The sequence below is a fragment of the Lycium ferocissimum genome, chromosome 1, assembly GCF_029784015.1.
Source record: "Lycium ferocissimum isolate CSIRO_LF1 chromosome 1, AGI_CSIRO_Lferr_CH_V1, whole genome shotgun sequence".
NCBI classification, from domain to species: Eukaryota; Viridiplantae; Streptophyta; class Magnoliopsida; order Solanales; family Solanaceae; genus Lycium; species Lycium ferocissimum.
The window spans coordinates 16,052,068-16,075,471 of record NC_081342.1 but is presented as its reverse complement, the minus strand read 5'-3'; the positions used below and the strand labels follow the sequence as shown (position 1 = coordinate 16,075,471).

General features: G+C 34.2%; 2 protein-coding genes across 8 annotated transcripts; one reads left to right on the top strand and one right to left on the bottom strand.

Moving 5' to 3' along the window:
- Positions 1 to 558: 558 nt before the first annotated feature.
- LOC132050208 (photosystem I reaction center subunit IV B, chloroplastic) lies at positions 559 to 1,767 on the bottom strand. The gene is made up of 3 exons (XM_059441343.1): positions 1,405 to 1,767; positions 885 to 950; positions 559 to 789 (listed from the first exon to the last, which is right to left on the bottom strand). The coding sequence occupies exons 1-3, from the start codon at positions 1,654 to 1,656 to the stop codon at positions 685 to 687; spliced, it is 423 nt and encodes a 140-aa protein (XP_059297326.1). The 5' UTR covers positions 1,657 to 1,767; the 3' UTR covers positions 559 to 684.
- A 12,793-nt stretch (positions 1,768 to 14,560) lies between these two features.
- Positions 14,561 to 19,972, top strand: LOC132050159 (uncharacterized). Of its 7 annotated transcripts, none has more exons than XM_059441261.1 (7): positions 14,561 to 14,765; positions 15,882 to 15,960; positions 16,056 to 16,202; positions 16,452 to 16,525; positions 16,624 to 18,462; positions 18,846 to 18,996; positions 19,092 to 19,972. In XM_059441261.1, exons 2-7 carry the CDS (start codon positions 15,951 to 15,953, stop codon positions 19,817 to 19,819), a joined length of 2,949 nt encoding a protein of 982 aa, XP_059297244.1. In that variant the 5' UTR covers positions 14,561 to 14,765; positions 15,882 to 15,950; the 3' UTR covers positions 19,820 to 19,972. The 7 variants fall into 7 exon arrangements, with proteins under 7 accessions (XP_059297244.1, XP_059297258.1, XP_059297235.1 ...); XM_059441275.1 differs by having other exon boundaries at positions 15,878 to 15,960; positions 19,095 to 19,972; XM_059441252.1 differs by having other exon boundaries at positions 15,878 to 15,960.
- Positions 19,973 to 23,404: the final 3,432 nt, after the last annotated feature.

Genomic DNA, 23,404 nt, shown 5'->3' with positions numbered 1-23,404 from the left:
CATTATTGTCGTCTATCCAGACCTCACTTTGTTGTTGTTGCATTACTGTCGTCTATAATCAACATTTTGATACATAGAGTTTTTTCCATGAATGAAAAGTTATATTTGTGCTTCCAAAACATGAAACTGTCTTGGCAAAGTTCAGAGCACTTGCTACTTTAATCTCTATCTTCTCACAATGGAATGGAAACAAGAGAGATCAGTTTAAGTGTAAGCCAAAGGCGGGGACGGACAATGGTGAGTGGACCCCCTCCCTGTTATTGCATTGAGGTAAGATTCTTTCCTTTCTTCGAGTTCTGAACCATGATTCAATTTGTGCTGTCTTACCCATATAATTGTTATTTGTACAACGGTAGCATATGATTCACGCTTAGTACCAAAAAGTCGCTGCACATATGATAGAATATTGGGGGGTCTGATCATCCTTTTAGTCCTCAGCTAGATAGTGTATCTTAAGGTGTAGACCATTATACAGACATTTCCTACATAATGTTCGCAAGATAGGAGGAACTGGATTGACCAATGGCAACAAGCTAAATAAGAAATGTAGGGAGAAAGTTGCCAGAAAAAATATGATACACATTCACATTCAAAGCCAGTATATAACTAGAGATTAAACATGGAAAGCACAGGGCTGGACATATTACAAATATGAAAAACCTTGAACTAATTACTTCCACTCCTTCATTTCACTTCTTCAACTTCGTCCAATGCGTAGTTGTTGGTGGATACATTAGCATAGTTCACTTTGTTGAACCTCACTACAACTGGGTAGCGTGTTTTTGGATCCTGCACCATCACCACCAACAATCAAAAGTTTAACATCTATTTGTTACTAAACTTTCACTCTCACAAAGGACATGGAAGCCAATCAATTATCTTACCTGATCAACTGCTACAACTGAACCCACACCCTTGTACCAGTATGACTCCTTCCTTAAGACTCTCACCTGTATTAAGAACAATTTAAGAATCAATTGGTAATGAACAGCCTGAGCTCACCAGCATAGGGACAGTGGATGCACAAATACCTACTATCACAGACTTAGACTGTACATAGTTATAAATATTTATGATATCTATACACACACACGGAGAGAAGCTGATGCAGTATATAATTACTTGATCAACTGAACCCAACATTTTTGACGGGAAGCATATAACATCTATAGAAAAATTACTTAACTCTCAACCATTATTAAATTAATTTGAGAAGTGTATTGAGTTGTAGTGATAACAACCTGTATTTTAGAATCCATCAATCAAATTTAAATCCTGAATTGGCATCTATATATGTGTGAGTCTATATATATATCCACTGTTTATAAATCTTGAATCAGTCTGTGTGAACAACTGCTATATAACAGATAAGTTGGTCTTGTTTCTTTTTATTGAACTACTTACTTTTGTTCCTCTCTTGGGTCCAATTGGAGGTGGCTTGGCAGCTTTGGCAGGAGGAGCTTCTCCTTCAGCGGTGGCGGTAGCAGCTGGTGGTGCATCCTCTTCCGCTGCCCGGACAACGAGCCTTGGGATGTTGGTGGTGTTGTTCTTGGAGGAGAAGAATAACATAGAGCTCTTTGGAGCAGTGTTAGAGGTGACATTAGGGGTTGCCACCATAAAACCTGATGCAGCAGAAGCCATACTGGTACTTGCCATGGTTCTATCTATGTCTTTGTCTGAACTTGTTCTTCTGTTGCAAAGGTGTGATGAAGTATGAAAATTAATGGAAGGGGCAAAAGCAGAAGTAGGATTTGAGAGGCTTTGAGTTAACTGGATATCTTTTTCTTGGACAAAAGACCAACTTAGCTACCACGCGACATTGCTCCATCCACTGACACGCTGCCACATGTTTACCATATCCCATTCTTATGGATAATGTTACCACTTTTATTTTCTTCCTTCTCTCCATTTTATTCTATTATATGAATGGAAGTATTATTTTTTTGTTGAGAGTATAAATTAATATTTTAATTTAAAATTGAGCTATTTTTGACTAATTTTCTGCAGGCTGAAATTACCTTTTGCGGTATTTAAAATGAATAGTAAATAATACTTGCTTCTTTTAATTGGAACCTTTCTAAGAATTAATATCTCGTATTATATCACATTTATGTCTCCTGACTTAATGTATTCATTTTCCCTTTTGGATCGTCTGAAAAGGATGTTCACTTGTATGTATGAGAATGATATACAGAATACTGTGAAGAGATGCTTCCTCCAAAAAAGTTTATTCTAGAATGATAGGTCCAGTATTGACTCAATTGGCGCTAGCTGGCCTGATTTCTCACACACAAATAGAGGTTGCCAAAGAGCGGTTTAGATCAAAACTGGATATGACAAATGGATTACTTGAGTTAAAACAGGCCAAATCATTAAATGGATCATACTCGGTCAGTTCAAAGTTTGTGTGCCTCAAAATGACTTGGATCAGATTGTTAACGGTTATTGCTCAATTCGCCCAATATGACCCGATCTCTTAAAAAATAATAGCCAATATGTTTGTTTTTGAAAAAAAAAATAAAAAAAATTAGCTTATACGCTCCAAATCTAGGATAATCTGTAATCTCCAAGTTTAATTTTGTATATCTAGTTTTGGGTTGCATAATGATTCAGTCATAAATGAAACAACCCCATGAAAGAATGAGCAAATCAAAAAAGTGATCTTCGTGATAAAGAGAAATTACCACTCAAGAAGAGGAATCTGATTCAGTCAAATAGCTGACGATAAAGGTTTGATTTAGTCTAGTTTAACAGGTGATTGAGTATTTCACTTTTCTTAACCATATAAACTGGCTGAGTTGAAAGTAAACAAAAATGAAGTGGTCATAAACACTTAATGATTAATGAAGACCTCATTTCCATAATTTTTCAATTTCTTTTGACACTATGATTTTGTGAATTTTGTTATCAGAAATTTTCAGAAAAATTCATGGACCGATCCACTTGAAAGATGCAAAATTGAGTTAGGAATCACTTTACGTTGCAGCATAGTTTTTTCACATCTCGAAAGTAAGCCAAGAAAGCATCAAGGATTGGAGCATGCTGATAAATAAAATATCGTGTGTTTTACTTGGTCAAACGAGCTCCAAAGAAGTCCCAATAAGCGGGGAAAAAAAATGAATTCGAAATTAGAAGTGGAGTTTACAAGCCTTTGGAGGAGGAAAATATTCAAGGGAGCCCTATTAAGTTCCTTTTATTTTAAATTGTGTGTTATAGGCACATGCCATTATTCAAGTGTGGAGGTAGAGAAATATATTATGTATATATATGTGTGTGTTTCTTGTCTACCGTGTTTTATTCTTTAAAAACAAAACTAAAAGAAATTCATTTTAGTTACTTTAAATTTGTACTATCTTCGTCCCATTTTATACGAGGGTGTTTGACTGGACACGAAATTTTAGAAATAAAGGAAGATTTTTGAAACCTATGGTCTAAAACAAACTATAGAAATTTGCGTGGCTAGAAATTATTTCATTTCGGGTAAAAAAGTAAATTTAAAGTTGAATTGTTACTAAATATAGAAATGTGTCATTCTTTTGAAACTTATTAAAAAGGAAAAAGTGTCATATAAATTGGGACGGAGGAAGAAGTAGTATAATGTCTTTCATGTATTTCTATGAATTTCTTATTCGGTTCTTTGCAAAGGTAGGTCACACTTTGATTTATGATTTGTACTTTTAATTTCTTATAGTAGCATATTTACGCCAATTAATTTATTAATTCTGATAACATTTTGTACTTCTAATTCAGAGGAGTAACTAATCATGTTTTCATGGTTGTCTAACTCTACAGACTCATGCATATCCAACATGTTCCATGACGTCTGAAGTGCAACAACAAAGACCTTAGAATCCAAAGTCGAGTAGAAAAGAATAATACCTTCCAATTAATATCTACCCCTTTTACCTATTGAGGTGTCACAAGAAGAATGTGTAGGAATTATCATATAATCCTGTTGTCATCCTCCAAAAGTATCCGACTCCAATTATTAATCGCATAGGTTAACCAGTAACTGAAAACACAAAAGGGATGAATTATGTACTAATAAAAAACTTGAAACAAACGTTAGATAGATCAAGTAATACAAAGATATAATAGAAAATTAATGAGCAAAGAGACACATTCAGTTTTTATACCGGTTAACCGAACGGTGTGGTACCTATATTTAGTAGGCGTTTCCCCATAGAAACCAACAACTTTTTAACTTTTTTTTGAAAATTTGGAGTTGAAGTTGGGGTTGGAGTGGGAGTTGTGTTTAGCCATAATTTTTGCAAATAGTATTTTGTTGTTGAAATGTACTTTTTCAACAAGGTTTTGGTTGTGAAAAAAAAAAGGTTTTGGTTGTTTTTCAAATTCCAATTTGAAATTTTCATGGCCAAACACTAATTTTTGAAAAAAATGAAAAAAAAGTTCCGGAAAAAAGTGAATAATTCTAAAGGCAAAAATTAAAAACCAGCGGAGCAAACCGTGCAATTATTTCCTATTTTGACCTTGACCATTCATCGTAAGTGGGCTGTGATTGAGGTGTTCCGAGTTTTTGGCACCCCTATTTCGGGGGATCATTTGCACGATTACCTTCAAAGGCACTGATCTTTAATTTTTGTCCTTCAAATTGGTGGTCATTAATTTTTGTTCTTCGCCTAATACCATGAGGTTTGGGGTTCGAACCCCGGCTCAGTCAAAAAAAAAAAAAAACGCAAGGCAGAGTCTTGTAGTAAAGTTAGGCATCGTGCAGAGTTTTGAATGTGCAAAATTCTGCCTGAGGTAGAGTTTTGCATGCAAACCTCTGCCTTGCGAAATTTCTTTTTTTTTTTAAATTTTTTTTTATAGAGTTGGAGTTCGAACCCAGAACCTTGGAGTATTAGACGAAGGACAAAAATTAAAGACCACCAATTTGAGGGACAAAAATTAAAGACCAGAGCTTTTGAAGGGCAATCCGCACAAAAAAATGATTTCGGGGTGGTCTTAATTTTGTCCTTCAAAGATTTTTGGAGCGGCATAATAAATTTCGGCTGGCATAATTAGCATTTAGTTTCAGAATATGAATCATAACATCCCACAAGTTATGCCGAACAAGGCAAAACTTTCAACATAATCCGAAAAAAGGCATAAGTTTAGATTTCGCTTGGCATAATTAACATTTAGCTTCGGCATATGTATCATCATATCCACACAAGTTATGCCGAAAAACTCTAAAACTTTTAACACTCCACATAATCCAAAAAATACTATACAACTTATACCTCATAACTTAATACCTACAGAACCTGAACCGGGTGAGGCACAAGTTCAATTTTCGAAAATAAAAATGTTACAGAAACAGCAAGGGAAAAATTAATTAAGGACCGCCGCATATATGAGGGGCAAAAATTAAAGACCAATGTATTCGAAGGTCAATCCGTGCAAAAATTTGGTTCGGGCAATTTGTACGATTGCCCTTATTCGGGGGTGGTCTTTAATTTTTGCCCCTCAAATTGCTGGTCTTAATTTTTACCCTTCGCCTAATATCTCGAGGTTTTGGGTTCGAACCCCGGCTCAGTCAAAAAAAAAAAGTTCGCAAGGCAGAGTTTCAGAGCAAAATTAGGCCTATTAGGGCAAAAGTTAGGCTTTAAAGTAAAGGTTTGCTTTCAAACAAGCTTTTGTCCAAAATTAGGCCTTAAAGGCAAATCTCTGCCTTAAGGCCTAACTATTGCCCAAAATTAGGCCTAACTTCCCAAAAGTAGGCCTTAAGGCAAACCTCTACCTTAAGGCTTAACTTTTGCCCGAATATGCTTAATTTTGGACAAATGTTAGGTCTTAAGGCAGAGGTTTCGCAAAAGCCTTGCCTTGCGATTTTTTTTTTTTTTACTGAGCAGGAGTTCGAATCCAAAACTTCGCGGTCACTTTCTAAGCGATGGAAAAAAATTAAGGACCAAAGAATTTGAGGGACAAAAATTAAAGACCGGTGCGTTTGAAGGGCAATCCGCACAAAAAACATGAACAATCTGTTCCTTTGATATTGGGCTTAGTCTTCAGAGTTTAGGACTATTGATCTTGTCGCTTTAATAACAAAATCCTGCAAAACAAATTTCTTCAATTAATCTTGATCATAATTGAATTGCCATAACTAAAATCAATCTTATTGCAAATAATAACGAATAAACATAGCAAAACTCTCCAGCAAGCTTCTGTATTGATTAGGGTACTAGCAGCTATCTTAGTGTTGGCACCATAATTTGATTTCGGACCACTGAAATCAAATAATTAAGCGGATAAACTTCTACAAATAGTCACTTTCAACTATTGTAATTAAAAATAATTCCTTTCATGGAGTTCCAAATTTTGCAAGTAAAATTCTAGGATTTTATCATAAAATTTCACCCGTAAAATTTGAACCTTCGTAACAGTAACTATCTTTCGATTACAAATCTAAAAAGTGGCTAGGTTGCGTCATTACTGCGTCATGCTAAAGTTGATTTGGGCCATCAAAGGCCAACTGATAGGGCAGGTCGTCAACTGAGTCATAGCAAAGTATGGGCCAAGCTCACAAAACACCCAAGGCTCGTTTGGTTGTGGAACAAGTTATCCTGGATTAATTATTCCGGGATTAGTTATTCTAAAGGGGTGTTCAACCACTTGACTCTAACGAGAGGGGTTCAACTCAATATTCTTGAAGGAATCCTTTAGCTACTAATCTAGCTTTATATCTATCTACCGAGCCATCTGCTTTATGCTTGATCTTGTAAATCCAATTGCAACCAATGGCTTCTTCCCCTGCAGGCAATGAGACTAAGTCTTTTTTTTTTTTTCCTGGACATTGATTTCTTCCTGTATAGTATCTCTCCAAAGAAGAATGATTGGAGGCTTCAGCAAATGATTCAGGTTCATGAGAAGATTGAACTGAGATGAGGTAAGCTCGATCTTTTGGGGACCACTATCAATGTGGAATAAAAATAACACTACAATTCCGGATTAATCGGGATTAGTTATCCTGAGATTTTATTTCAACAAAACGTGGGATAAAGCGATAAATTTTTATCCCAAGACTATTTTTTATTATCCATCATACCAAATGACCCCTCAAGGAGATGGTCTACTTTGTGACTTCAAATTCAATTCCTAATTACAAGCGAAGTGGTACAAGTCAAAAGCTTACCTTCAAATCATGTGAAAAAATATTGGAATAACCTTGGTGATAACAGAAAAGAGTCAACTTATATACAGAGTAAAATTTTCAAATGATCATTTAACTTGGTGAAATTGTGTGATAAAATCACTAACCTTATACTTATCAATAAAATTACTCAACTTATACCTTATTTTCTACGGAGCAACCCTGACACTTTCTCCACCAAAAGTTGAATTGGATGAATCCCATAAATTTTTTTTTAAAAAAAATCTCAAACCAAGACCCACCCGTCATTGAACTGAGAATGCGTGTAACATGAGTGGAGTGGGCGTTTCATTTTGATTCTTTAAAATACAATAAAAATTGCTACTAATAGCAAATATTAGGTACTTAGGGTTTGTTTGGTATGGTGTATTAGATAGAATAATGTTGGTATAAAATTGTAGTTATAATGTTTGTTGCAAATTTAAGTCAGTACAACTAATATTAGTATTACTTATACACCCTATTCAGTAATATTTTTCTACATAGTAAATAATGGCACTAACAATATTAATACTAGTCTTATACAGTTATACTCATACAACAGTACTATTTAAAAATTACACGATGCATGTTATTTTTAATACAACAAACCAAACAATCGATAAGAAATAATATAAGCATAACTTATCTCAACATTACTTGCCTCGTAACCAAAAGACCCCTTAGATACACACATGTAACATAGTCCTTGTAACATCGCATAGCAGGGCCGTGCAGCAATAATATCAAATTCTGTTTTTAATACATGGTTGCTGCAAAAGTTACGACCCTCATTTAATTTAACCTGAATATAGGTGGAAGCGAGGAGGGTATGGAGGAAAGTAACGAAGAATTTTTGACAAATTTGATGGGTTAGTTACGTGGGGTTTCTCTCACTTCTCAAAACACTTTCTTTGTCTTTGCTTTTACATTCCACTTTCGGTTCCCTATTGGACAGTAGTATATTGTGACAGAATATTCAAGTAATTTTATTTTTAGGTTGGTAGGAGCCAAGGTCATATAACTTTTTTCCTTTTTAAATTTTCTTATGGAGCGTTTGATTATATATTGGACTTATTTTTGGAAAAAATAAAAAGATGAGTTTCTAAGTTTGGAAAAACGGTTTTTATCAATTTTCAAGTAATTTTTCACTCACAAAACTTTTATTTTCTCCTTCAAGTTAAATGCATGTTCAAACATGACTTCAAATTCCAATTATTTCCAAATACACATTTCGTTTTTTTTCAAATACTAATTTTTCTTGGACGATACTTTTATAATTGTTGATTTCGAAATCTGAAAATTTGATTGCTCGGTCGACGGAGTAATTGTGAGTTCTTCAATGGCTGAATTCAATTCTCCGTTCGTGCCTTTTCTTCAAAACAAAGCTCTCCGTTTTTGGTGTATAGCAGGAATAATGGATGCTTTTTTAGGGGATACATATTTTGAAACGTGAAATCAGGAAGAAAATATTGACTCTCCTATATTATTTTGGCCGCCATAGTTGAATATGGCTATACAATGCCAAATTTTCTTAACTTCAATTGCTAAACTCTTTCTTCGAGTAAAAAAATATATCAATATCAATTGAGAATTGTTTTTTGTATATAAGTGTCAATATCCCTAACTAATATACCTAAATAATTAACTACATTTTCAACTTTTGAAGTTTAGCCTAGTTGTATAAACAAATTGACCTTTAGATTTCTCTAAATTGAAGAAGTAAGAAGCGATCTACTAAGCGGGTGTTTGGATTGGCTTATTTTAAGTATTTTTTGGCCAAAATAGCTTTTAAGCTAAAATGTGGTGTTCGGAAAAGATAAAAAATGCTTTAAAGTACAAAAATAAGCTAGAAACCAAAAGTTGGGTATTCTTCTTTCAGCTTATAATCAAAGCCAATCCAAACACCCTATAAATTATTTTACTTATCAGGGGCGGCTCGACTATAAGGCCAATAAAACAATCGCTTGGGGTTCCATTTTTCCTTAAAAATGTATTTTATATGTAAATTGTTGTCACAACTGAATGAAGTTTTTCAAAATTAAAATAGAAAAAATATTATACAAGAACAACAATATCTCAAGAGAGATTGAATGGATTAGCTATATTATCAATTGAGAAGAAATTGTTAGAACGAATCGATTATAAACAGTAATTAATGACTTCACACCTAAAAAGCTAGAAAAATAGATTTTAAATAAAAATATATATGACGATATTTCTTTTAAATAAAATTAGGATCACTGTTTGAAGTTTGACTTTAGACCCAATATTGTTGAGATGGCCAGTTACTTATAGAGAGAGATAAGAAATTAAAGACACTAGCTGTTGTGGTGAGAATATAGACAAAGGGAGGTTAAAAAATTGCATTTGGAGTCGAGACTCCAATGTAAACCGGTCCCTGTTTGTCATGTCGGCGACATCATTTTGTGTTTTGGCTTCTCATGAATCTGTCATAAAATGTCACCTCTTACACACACTAGTGCACCACTTTACGACCGTTAAGGCGTTAAAGGTGACTTTGAAAGGATTATAAGAGACGTTGTAATCCTTATAAGTGATAGAGCTTAAAGACATGATTTTCTCTATTAATCATTCTATATCCAAAAGTACAACTATTATTCACACAATATTAAACTCATTTTAAAAAGAAGCATTTTTTATCAAAAATTCCTACTTAAAGAGATATTATCATATTGTTGGGTCGTGGAACATTCAATTGTATAAATTTTTATCATGGTGGTCCTAGAATGGGGGATCCAAACAGGGAGAGGCTGCCGATCATTTGGACTATATTTAATGGTGAAATTATTATCAGCCATACTTTTCTCATGGGTAAAATTTCATTTGGAAGTGAAAAATAGTTATTTCAATTATGCACCTGCTTTTTGTCTCTGACCCACAAGCAGTTGTGCGAAAAAGTTTCTACACGAGAATACCCAATCATTGAAATAGGAGTAGGGTTATCTTACATTTTTATTCTTTTATACTGACTCTTTATCCATCTCTGATTTTGATACTTTTTCATTGTTTCAATACAATGTGATTTCAACCTTGCAACGCTTAATCTAGCTAACTCTTCTGACCAATTAAACGCACAACAAAATAGTCCAGATCATTAGCTGATACATTAATTTAACAAACAAAAACTAGAATACAGATGTGTAGTTAATCACATGATTATCTTTCTCCATAAAATCAGCGCCCAAACAGCCAATATCAAGTTGCATAAATCCAATCTTTATCTTGCTCCTTTTCTCTTTCCTTCTTTTTTTCTCCCTTCTTTTTTTCTCCCCTTTGATGTGATTTCTTCCTTCAGCATCGAAAAAATTATTTTTAAGTTGTATTATAAAGTTATATATATCTTTAAAAAGAAAATTTGTGGATGTCGTGGTAACTAACAAAATTTCCATACTTTATTACTCTAATTCACGAAATTAAAATCTTGAATTTGTCGCTAAATAATAATTTTATATTGTTAAATTGGTACTGCACAAAAATGAAATAGAGCACAAAGAGGACAAAAAGGCACTAAGTTAGATCTCTTATAATGTGAGACCTAACATGTACAATATACCGCATGCGTGTTTTAGGAATATTTTATGTTCAAAAAGTGGAGTAGGTTGAAGTTTCGTCATATTGCATGCAGCATCTTGGACGATACAGAAAAATTGTAATTATGAATTGATAATTGGCGCATCATTAAAAAGTCGTGATAAATCCATGGGAAAGTGACAGTTCTGCATATCAGCCAAACTTGGATATCCTTTCGTTGTCATTATATATTTATCATTATAGACAAATGAAGATTAACAATTACATAAATTATCAAAAAATAATTGTGCTATATAAATCGAGGGAAGACTATATATTCATAATATATATTGGCTTATTATCGTAATTTGGCTTTCAAGTTATTTAACGTCAAATTTAAGGCTTTACTTTTTGTTCCAAATACTAATTTAGTAGGTGTATTAAGTAGTGTAGACTAGTGTGGTTTGTTTTTCTTTAAAAAGTATTATTAACCCATAATATGAAAATTTCGTGTAAGACGGTATTTGACGATACCCTTTATTAAAGAGTGTCTCTGTATTATTGAAGAGATCACCATCGTATTTGTATTTATCAACTTAGTATTCATCATTTTTGGACAGATAAGAGATTTGTTAAGCATATAAAGGGGTTTTGAGCATTTGGTTAGTATATAAAGAGATTTTACGGGTCAAGTATTCGGTCGGATAAGTGATTTTTTCTGATATAAAAATAGAAAAGTGAGCTTCTTAGTTAAATAGCAAATGATAAATGACTTAAAAAAACTGATTTAGTTGATACTTGATAATGACCGTTTGTGCAATTAACTCCTTATTAGTCCATGAACTGAACTATCACGTAATATGGGGCGTACAATCAATGGCCAGTGGGTCTTGTAGACAACGGGTGTCCATTGAATAGTGATCGCCCTAAGATGGCTCTCATAGCTTATGCAAGTCCATGATGGGCAATGGAGGAGCCTGAATTTTACTAAGGGAGTTCAAAACTATAAAAAGGTAAACACACGAAGAAGTCAAGGGGATCCAATATCTATTATATGTATCATAAAAAATAGTTTTCACCATATACAATAGTGTAATTAATTTTTCGTCAAAGGGAGTTCAGGTGACCCTAGCCCCACCTGGCTCCGCCCCTGATAATGGGCAGTGGCGGAGCTAGATAGATCGAAGGGTATTCAATGGAACAACCTTCGCCAAAAGATTATACTTTGTATAGAGAAAATTTCTAATGCATATGTAGGTCAAACGTTTTCATATGTATATATTAAATCTTGAACACCCTTAAAAATATAATTGAGAATTACTTTATTCTTTCTAATGTGAACGAGAGGAGAATTTTGATTAGAATAGCCTAAATATTAGGTTAAATTATGTAGGTTATTTTGGAATATAACATTTTTTTTTAATTAATGGTAGAAGATGAAAATTAAAAATAACTTCTGCTTTTGATTTTGAGGAGAAACTACTTTGTTCAACTTCTAAAATAAGAAGTATTACTGCATAAATATTTTTATTTTTCTTCTAAAGCCTTGATCAAACACCTCAACTCTTTAAAATAAACATATCTTTTATTTTAAAAAAAAATATTATTAACCTCCTAAAACCTTGGCTAAACAAGCTATAAAGGTAGGATTTCCAACCGTTGATGCCGCATTTTTGAGAGCACACGGACAAAGACAAAACTTTGAGTAAAGTAAGTAAACGAAACCTTCATTATAAAGCCAATCATAGGAAAGCTACTTTAATACTTGTATTATAGTATGTTCTTTTCATTACTCCTATAAAATATGTCGAGTTGAATCAATACTTTATAACAGTAGTACAACTGTCAGGTACCCATACATTTGCATTATAATTATTTATCATTTTGCTGTTAGATAAATATGTTATTCATCGAGTTGTGTTGGCTTGTCGCTGCTTTGTCTTCTTTCCCATTAATTAAGATAAGAATATTAGAGGAAGATGAGACATAATCAATCCAGCACAAGCGTAGAAGGTAACTTAAGTTACCTTAGCCATCATTATCTTACTAAGGGTAAATAAAACACTTTAAATCATTGGAAAATTTCAAATTCTGCTTTTCAGATGACCAAATAGGATAAGGACAAGGAGTGCCTTAACAGTAAATAAAAAAATTAGGTGAAACACTAATTAAGTAGTATTTTTATATTTAAGAGAAAAGAAAGAGCAATTAGGATAAACTTTTGTGAGATTTCAATTCTCTTTTTAGGAATGTCGTTTCAATTTACATCAGTGTTTAAATGTACTTGGAAGTCATTGACCTTGGGTACAATCATTACAAATTTGAACTTAACTCATGCATTGCTAAAGAAAAATTGTGGAAGCCATTCCACAATTATGGATACACCAAACTTTATATTCGAGATAGTATGGCATTAAATAAAAAAACTTACTTCCCGAATATCTGATTTTAATACATTGGTCACAACATTAAATTGAAATGTTACCTTTTCATCGGTCATGAATCACGACAAAGAAAAAAATCAACTAAATATCAGTGATGATTTTTTCATTAAATCTAGACTCGAAATATTATGATTCAAATTTGCAGTCTCAACATTGTATTGCATATAATCACGAAATACCTATAATTACAACTTCATCGACCATCTTTGTTTTTTTTGGGTATAACCAGTTGGAGTTCATAAATCCATTAATTGGACTAATTTACATTCAAGTCATGTAGGTCCCATTTGAGGGGAAAACGCTTCCAGTGTTGATTTTTTTTTTTTTTTCATTTCCAAATTCGAATCCGAAAATCTTAACTAAAAAAATGGAGAAATTCCATCCATTCTACCACACTCGATAACTTCATTAACCATCCACGAGCGCTACTGTTACACACTTGGGTGTTGTTTGGTTAGTCTCTCAATAAAGTTAATCAACATATGATATACGTATATTGTTCGTTGGAGAATTACTCTTGACATAAAATTCAGTATAGCTAATACAATGTTTGGTTAATTTTTCTTTTGTTCTTATATAAATTGCCACACAAATAATGAGAAAATTTATAATTTATTTTATATGTGGTAAATGTGAAATAAGAATACATGTATGAAATAATATGAGGATCATAATATTAAAATGATAAAATTAAACCTCATAATAATGAACAAACTTCTTCTTCTTTTTTTTTTTTGGCTAAAAAGTAAATAAATATTTAAATTATACACTATATACCAATTTGTAGTACTGTATAATCAAACTAAGGACCCATTTGACCATTAGAATTATTCACTTTTTTTCGGAAAATATTTTCACTTTTTTTTGGAATCACCGTTTGGCCATAACAATTCCAAATACAACTTGAAGTTGTATCTGAAATTTGAAAAACACCAAAAAATTTATTTTCACTTTTAATACATTCAAACAACCAAATATTTTTTGCAAAAACTATAACCAAACACAACTCCAGTTTTAACTCCAACTTCAACTCCAACTCCAAAATACCAAATAAAGTGAAAAACATTTGGTTTTCATGGCCAAACGCATTCTAAACATATCTAAGAAAGAATAATTCTCACGTTTCAATCCTTGTGTGTGGGCAAATCTGAATGAAATAAATACAATGTGGGTCATAACATAATAATATAAAACAACAAGGACCTCACATTGTCAAATAAATTTTACTTTTTACTTTATTTAGAAAAAATGGCACTATCTATTTTGTTTCTGTCCTTATTGAATGTTAGAAAGAAAATTTTCATTTCACTTCTCCCCTACTACTACTACTCTACTTTCTTTCTCTACATCTTACTGTAATTGAAAGCCTCATTAATTAATCACAATATACTAAATCTATTCAAGTCCGTTTGTCGGTGGAGCGGAATCTCCGGCCACATTTCCAGAATCTCCGGCCACATTTCCAGAATCTCCGGCCAAATTTTTCGCCGGAATGTTAGTTTTCCGTTTCCACCGACAACTCCGTGGTGTTAATGATTGTACTCTGAGCTTTAATGATTGTACTTTGAGGTTTATATTTTGATACTGTGAAGCTTCTAAGTGGAGCTGCTAGTGCTTTTTTTCTATTTCGGCTTTCCGATCTCGTTTTTACCAAGGTAAATCGAAATTTTCTCTTTTTTTACATCTTTTTTCTTACTTTTACAGTGAAGGCATTTAAGAATTGTAGCTTTGTTTTTTATTTAGTCTATTATTATTTGTGTTTGTTTCTATGATTAATGTCTTGTACAGAAACTTACTGATGCAAAATGGTTATTTCTGCAATTGATGTTTATGTAATTGGCTGTGACTGATCTGTATTTTTCGCTGTTGCGAAATCTAGCCAAAATACACTATGGCGTAAGGCAAAAAAATTACTCCCTCCGTTCCAAAATAAGTGTCGCTTTAGCTCATTTTATATTTATTAAGAAAAAAAATTAATACAAGGTATAATTTATTAAGTTACCTACCCCTATTTATTAGATGTTTCTTGAGAATTGAGCACTATTAAGAAGAAGTAGTTGTTTAATATAAGGGTATAGTTGGAAAGAATTACTGACTTTTGTCTTGAATTCCTAAAGCGACTGTTGTTTTGGGACAGATTATTTTTGCTAAAACGATACTTATTTTGGGACGGAGGGAGTATTTTGTTATTCCTGAGATTATGTATTGTGCAAATGACATAGATTGTATCTTTAGAAATCTATATCTTTGGCATGAATGCTTTTAGAGCGATTATGATTTGTTTGTTCTCTCTTGTTTGGAGCATATATCAGTGAGCAAATATCTCTGATTTTAAATTTACTTCTTGGTCTTTCTTTTAAAGGTATCGTATAGTAAAAATACTATGGAGCAGTTTTCCTGTCTTTGCAAAGACTGAAAACATTTACTCTGGTGGCATTTGGTTAAAGAACATTCTTTTGCAAAACTGAAATTTTTTCTTTTGGAAAAGAACTCGTCTTTAAATTTTTGAACAAACTTAATCTCTTTAGAGTTTTTTGCATGAAAGCTGAAGGCGTGCAGTTTGATTTTTGATCATCTCCTGATCCGTTCAGCATCTACGGGTTCTCCTTTTTTTTTCCTTGGTTGCTTTGTCTGATCATTGGTCACGGTAACTCCTCTTTGATTTTACGTTTCATAGTTTCATGTAGTCTTAGTGGATGAAGAATAATGCTTTTTGTTTATTGAGCTGTTTTCTGGCTAAATCTCTCCCTTTTTTCTATTTGCATAGATAGGTCTATACTTGTAAAAACATACCTTTTCTATACTCGATATATGTGGAATGCCATTCTTTTTATGAAGATATGAATAGAGGTTAGACATTGTTGGTGATTTTAATTCTTTACTGTTTAAGAGATGATTATTTGATGTGCTCTTTGGGATTTATGCTCTTCATTGTGCAATCTCAGGAATTAAGATGAATGGGTTTCCGAATGGGAAGAGTCGTAATCATGATAAACCTTCTCCAGGATGCTTGGGACGAATGGTGAACCTCTTTGATTTAAATTCAGGGGTGGCAGGAAATAGGCTGCTTACAGATAAACCACATCGCGATGGTGAAACTCTATGCTACTTTTTTTTTTTTTCCTGTCTTTCATTTTCATTGGCATGAATGCTCTCTGCGAAATATTTACTCAAATTTAATATCCCAAGAATGTATTGAGCATTGAAAAAAACTTAAACAAGGCACTGTTGTGTGATAATTAGTTTGTACGGCTGCAAGCATTGGCTTTTGGCCCTGTAGTTTATGCCATCTATTACTATGAGGTCGAGTCTGCATATTGAGCTGATCCAGCTTATTGCAGGTTCACTCTCGAGGAGCCAATCAGATCTGGTGCGGTTGTCGCCATCTTCTGAGGATCAAGTAGAAGAAAAACTGGTGCATCCTCTATCTAGATGACATTTATTTAGAGAGCAAGGTGTTGATTTTCTACAGAGTTTGACTTAAAACTAATGCTTAGCTATGGTGCCATGCAGGTTGTCTCGAATTTGAAGAGGACTAGTTCAAACAGGAAATCAAATGGAACACCAATTAAGATGCTTATAGCCCAAGAAATGTCCAAGGAAATAGATTCTAGTCACAATCCACCTAGTGTTGTTGCCAAGCTGATGGGGCTTGATGCTCTTCCGCAGAAATCTGTTCCAGCTATAAGACATAATTTTGGAGCTCATTCGCGGTGTCATACAGATTCCTCTTTCAGCTATTGCCAGCACGAAAACGAATCCTTGACGGAAGAACTGCAGCAAGAATTTCATCAATACCCAGAGCAGAATGAATATAAAGATGTTTATGAAGTTTGGCAGCAACCCCAAAAAACGAACTGTGTGAGAAGTAAATCCCCACAAAAGGCAAGACACGACGAAACTAGTTTGGACAAGAAGTCAGCCTTTGTTCGTCAGAAGTTTATTGAAGCAAAATGTTTATCCATAGATGAACAACTTCGCGAGTCTACGGAATTCCAAGATGCATTGGATGTCTTAAGTTCCAACACGGATCTGTTCCTCAAGTTTCTGCAAGAACCAAATCCAATGTTTTCTCAGCATTTATATAAGTTGCAGTCTATACCTCCTCCTCCTGAGACAAAGCGAATAACTGTTCTAAGACCATCAAAAATGGTTGATGATTGTAAATTTGGTGGATCAGTGAAGAAAAATGAAATAAACAGAACAACCCATGTAGGTCTGGGAAACAGGGCAAAAAACCATATGGCATTTTCCCCTCCCGCAGCAAGTTGGAACATTGATGAAAATCATGCTCAACCTACACGGATAGTCGTGTTAAAACCAAGCCTTGGTAAGACTCACAACTATAGGGCTGCAAGTTCTTCACCTTCAGCATCACCGAGAGTATCACAAACTGAAACAAGTTTCGTCAACATGGAGGCTAATGAAGCTCAAGAATCAAGAGAAGTGGCACAAACTATCACACAGCATATGCGAGTAAACATAGGTGGACATCAAAGGGATGAAACATTACTTTCTTCTGTATTTGCAAATGGCTACATTGGTGATGAAAGCTCATTTAATAAATCTGAAAAAGAGTATGCAGCTGGAAATATCAGTGATTCTGAAGTCATGTCACCAGCTTCTAGGCACTCGTGGGATTATATCAATAGGTTTGGCAGCCCTTATTCTTGCTCCTCCTTGGGCCGTGCTTCTTATTCCCCTGAATCTTCAGTTTCTAGAGAAGCCAAGAAGCGACTTTCTGAGAGATGGGCGATGGTGGCATCTAATGGCAGTTGTCAAGAACAAAGACAAATGAGGAGAAGCTCCAGCAACACTTTAGGTGAGATGCTTGCTCTTTCTGATATTAAGACGGCAGGAAGAATAGAGCAGGAGAGTATTAAAGAAGATCCCCAGATTTCAAATTCCGCCTCGGTGAGTAATTCCAAAGATGATGATGCTATCAACAAGTCACCAAGGAATCTCTTGAGGTCTAAATCTGTCCCTCTATCCTCTACTGCATTCAGTTCGCAGTTGAATGTGGGTGCCCCAGATCCTGTGACCGGAGAAAATGACCTCCCCAAGCAGACAACAAAACCGAGAAGTACAAAATCATCACTGAAAGGGAAGGTCTCAAATCTTTTCTTCTCTAGGAACAAAAAGTCAAACAAAGACGGAGCCAAGTGCTTGCAATCCAATGATGAATTGCAGTCAGGTGCAAAGCCTTTACATTCTCTATCAAAAGTTGACAAATATAGTGGTGAATTCCTTGATGATCGAAGGGTTGAGTGCTCAGCAAGCGATCTTCATGAATCATCATGTGCGCTAACTTGTGAAGATTTAGTTGGGAAGCAAGGCACAACCTCTCCTGAGGTAAAGCAGTTACCTGATGTTTCTTCCTATTACACTGTTGCAAGTTGGAAAATGGTTCATTTGCATTTTACATCAGTATTTTGTTTGTGGTTGTCATCTACGCACCTTTAATGTCATGCATTTACTATTTCTTGCATATTTTATGAGATCACTCTCTGCGGTGTCTTTAAATTTTTTATTTTATTTTAATGTGTGGGAACTATCTGAAACTGGGGAGCTCAAATAGTGTCGACATGACTGCTCAAGAAGTTGCTCAAAGTCTTTAAATTTTTTATTTTATTTTAATGTGAGGGAACTATCTGAAACTGGGGAGCTCAAATAGTGTCGACATGACTGCTCAAGAAGTTGCTCAAAGTAGATATATGTTATAATACTTTTTGTAGGTTGTGCTCTCTGGAGCAAGATCTTTGCACGCTGGACACCCATGTGAGAACCAGGACCAACCAAGTCCTATATCAGTTTTGGAGGCACCATTTGAAGAGGATGAACATCCAGCATGTATATCATCTGGCAGTATCAAGCCAGACCGTCATGGTAAATGTCGTCAACAATCTACCATAATTTCTGGTTTCTCTCTTCTTTCTTGATATAAAACTAAAACTATTTCTCCCACCCCCCAATCAAATTAGCAGGTGCCGAGTTGTCTCTTCACCCTATAAAGTCCAACTTGATCGATAAATCTCCTCCAATAGGATCAATTGCTCGTACATTATCATGGGACGATTCCTGTGCAGATACAGCCAGTTCAGTTTACGTGAGACCATCATCATCCACTCAGAGGATTGAGGAAGTAGAACGTGAATGGTTCTCTTTTGTTCAAACATTACTAACTGTGGCTGGTCTTGATGAAGTGCAGTCTGACGCTTTCTCAACCATGTGGCATTCTCCTGAAAGCCCTTTGGACCCGTCACTCAGAGAAAAATACATTGATCTGAATGAGAAGGAGACACTACATGAGGCTAAGCGAAGACAAAGGAGATCAACCCAGAAGCTTGTGTTTGATTGTGTAAATGCAGCTTTACTAGAAATTGCAGGATATGGGCCAGACAATTGCCAAAGAGCCATACCTTCTATGGGGGTCCATAATAATCTGCCACAGGGAACTAGGCTAGTATTGTTGGACCAAGTGTGGGACCGAATGAAGGAATGGTTTCCTAGTGAAGCGAAATATCTCTCTATTGATGGCGGGGACTTAGACAGCCTGGTGGTGGAGGGTATGGTAACGAAGGAGGTAACGGGGAAATGGTGGCTTGAAAATTTGAGATTAGAATTAGACAATGTAGAAATCGAAATTGAAGGGAAGTTGCTCGAAGAGCTTGTGCATGAATCTGTCGTTGAATTTGCAGGTAGAATGTGATGAGTCTTCTGCACTTATTCTTCTTTGTTTTTTTTTTTTTTTTTTTGCACAATAATATAACATTATTGTTTGTGTATCATTGTATTTGCCAACAACACTGCCCAAAGGTAATTGTTTAATGTTGTGAAGTGTATGCAAATCTGTACTGATCTATATCTGGAATTATTTTGTATATATATGCTTTGACCCTGTCATAAAAATAGATTACAACCATATGTAAATTCTAACCGTTGCTATATTGAGAATCTTAACTTTGTGAGTGATAGATATTGGTGTTGTAACCTTCGAGTTAAAGACACAACTTTGCCTTCTCTTTATTAAGCACCCGAATATTCTTAGCTGGAAATGAAATGTCGCTTGTTTGTATTTGCAGTACAAATTTACCAGCAGTGAGACGGAAGAAAAAATCTCGTGACTGGACAGCTGAACAACTCTTTTGACTATTCGTGCATCTAATTTATTTTTTCTTTTGAATCACAAAAACTAGTAGAAAAAAAAAAAAACAGTGAACACCGACAAGATATGAGCAACTAATAAAAGATTTTTTGTCATGGTATGCACAGTTATATGAAAATGACACTGCATAAGCAAATCTAAAACCATCACATGCATACCAACTGCCACCAAATATTATACATTTTCCTTATTCTTTTCTTTATTATTTTGGGAGGGGTGGTTCCAGAAATTGGGCGATGAAAGGTGCTTCATAAGATTTTGAACCTAGCTCACACAACCGCTAATTTTACCGAAATGTTATGTTTCCTCTTTTTGTTACTCTTTTTTTTCTTTTTCTTAAACTTTAGGTGTGAGTCTGAAAATAAAACTCCCGTAAATCCAGCATTTTACATTTAGGGTGTTCATGGTTTGGTTAACTACCGATCCAAACCGGCGAACCAAATTAAAGAAATTAAATAAACCAGCACTTTTTGGGGTTTGATTTTAAATTTTTAAAAATCGATCTTGTTTGGTTTGGTTTTGAATTTATTAAAATTAAACCGAAGAAAAAACTGAACCGAACCGACAAATTACATACATAATTTTTATAATTACATATATACATAATATATTAAATTAGATTGAAATTATCATGAAATTCACTAAGTGTAATCGTATATTTTTCTTCCATAAGAATTGTATATTTTTCTTCCATAAGATATAGTCAATCTTTCTTGTGTTAGACGAAGATAAAAGTTTCAAAAATCTTTAGCTTTTGAGTATTCTAACTTACATAGTTAATATATTTAACTTGTTCTGAGTATATTTTAATGAAATGATGTTACATTTACGTAATAAAAAATTTGCCATCTTATTTGTTTTTCAAATGTGAAGAAATAATAGTGGAAAAAAAAAGAGTATGTATGGTTAAAAACCGAATAACCGAACTAAAACCGATAACAACCAAACTGATAAATGTATATTATATATGGTTTAGTTTGATTTTAATATTTAGAAAACCGACTAAGTTGATTTAATTTTGATTTGGATCAAAAAACCGACCCAAACCGAACCGTGAGCACCCCTATTTACATGTAGAAGTAATAGTTATCTACCCTTTATTTACTACTGAAGCTGCTGAATTGGCGGAAGAGACTGTTTTTTTACGAGGAGTTAATTAGGAAGGTGTCCTGCAAATATCTTTGGTTCTCCCTAGGAAGTTTTGATGAAGTTTAACCTACCTATCGTTCTATTTGGTCCGGAAAATACGTTTGAACCTACAAACTACAACCATATCAGCAGCGCGTAATCAATCTGATGCCAATAAATTCCACTGGTTATATATATACAAAAGGATAAAGACACAGCAAAATTGGAGGGGAGGGGGTTGGGAGTTGTGAACTAGTTCCAACAAGAAGCGTCCATGCTGTTCAGTGTAGATTAAGATGTTTGGATTTAATCAATCAACTGGGGAAAAAGGTGTGTAGTTGGTGTCATAATTGATAAATTACGTTCTACCGGATACCAATAGTTAGTAGCGCGGTGTACACAAGTTTGGTGTCAATAGTGTGTCAGTCTATTGTATAATCTGACATTGAGTTGTGTCTGAAATAGTGGTGCTCTAAGACTTCACTTCCTATCATAAATTGATATTTATACTCCATTCTTCAAGTGGTGTTCTATAAAATGTTTAGATATTGTTTCAGAATAATTATTATTTGTTGTAAAATAAAATTGTGTACTAAAATTAAAAAGCAACAAAAGGCACAGAGAGAGAAAGTCATCTACACCACATATGGCTATTTATTAAAAGCAAAAGTAAAACTTGGGCAAAAGAGCATGCTACAGTGATGGCCACATGGCATTCACATATGCTATCCACATTTATCCATAACACTCCCCCTTGGATGTCTATATAAGCTAAAAATTCTAGTGAAAGAAAAGTACTATACATAGTTATTTGTAACACGCATTGCTTGTTCTTGTCATTAAAAACCTTACCAGGAAAACCCAGTGGGACAAAACTTTAGTTAAGGGAAAAAGATTGCAGCGCATATTTACTCCCCCTACTGGAAACATCACTTAATGTCTCGAAGACAACGCATTCCAATCTTGTATATTAGCTTCTCAAATGTTGAGGTTGGTAATGCCTTAGTGAACAAATTTGCTAAGTTATCACTTGAGCGAACTTGTTGAACATCTATTTCACCATTCTTTTGAAGATCATGAGTAAAAAAGAATTTTGGTGAAATATGTTTTGTTCTGTCTCCTTTAATGTAACCTCCTCTTAGTTGAGCTATGCATGCAGCATTATCTTCGTATAATGTTGTTGGAATATTCCTCTTTAAAGAAAGGCCACATGTTTCTTGGATATGTTGAGTTATAATCTCAACCAAACGCATTCTCGACTTGCTTCATGAATGGCTATTATCTCTGCATCATTTGAAGAAGTAGCAACCATAGTTTGTTTTATTGAATGCCATGATATAGTTGTACCTCCACATGTAAATAAATAACCTGTCTGGGATCAACCTTTATGTGGATCGGACAAATATCCTACATAACCAATTAGTTGTGAATTGGATTCATTTGAATAAAACAGTCCCATATCAATGGTCCCTCGGAGGTATCTGAATATATGCTTAATACCATTCTAGTGTCTTCTTGTTGGGGAAGAACTAAATCTTGCTAATAAGCTTACAGAAAGCTATATCTGGTCGGAAATTATTGGCAAGATACATTAATGCCCCAATTGCACTGAGATATGGAATTTCAAAGACTAACAAGTTCTCCTTCATTTTCATAAGGTCGAAATGGATCTTTATTAATATCAAGTGATCTCACAACCATTGGGGTACTCAATGGATGTGCTTTATCCGTGTAACATCTCTTTAAAATATTTTCAGTATATGTTGATTGATGGACAAATATTCCATTTGTAAAATGCTCAATTTGTAGACCAAGACAGAATTTCGTTTTTCCAAGGTCTTTCATTTCAAATTCCTTTTTCAAACATTCTACTGCCTTTGGAAGCTCTTCAGGAGTTCCAATAATATTCAAGTCATCAACATATACGGCTATTATAACAAATTCTGATCCAGACCTTTTCATAAAGACACAAGGACAAATTGGGTCATTTTTATACCCTTC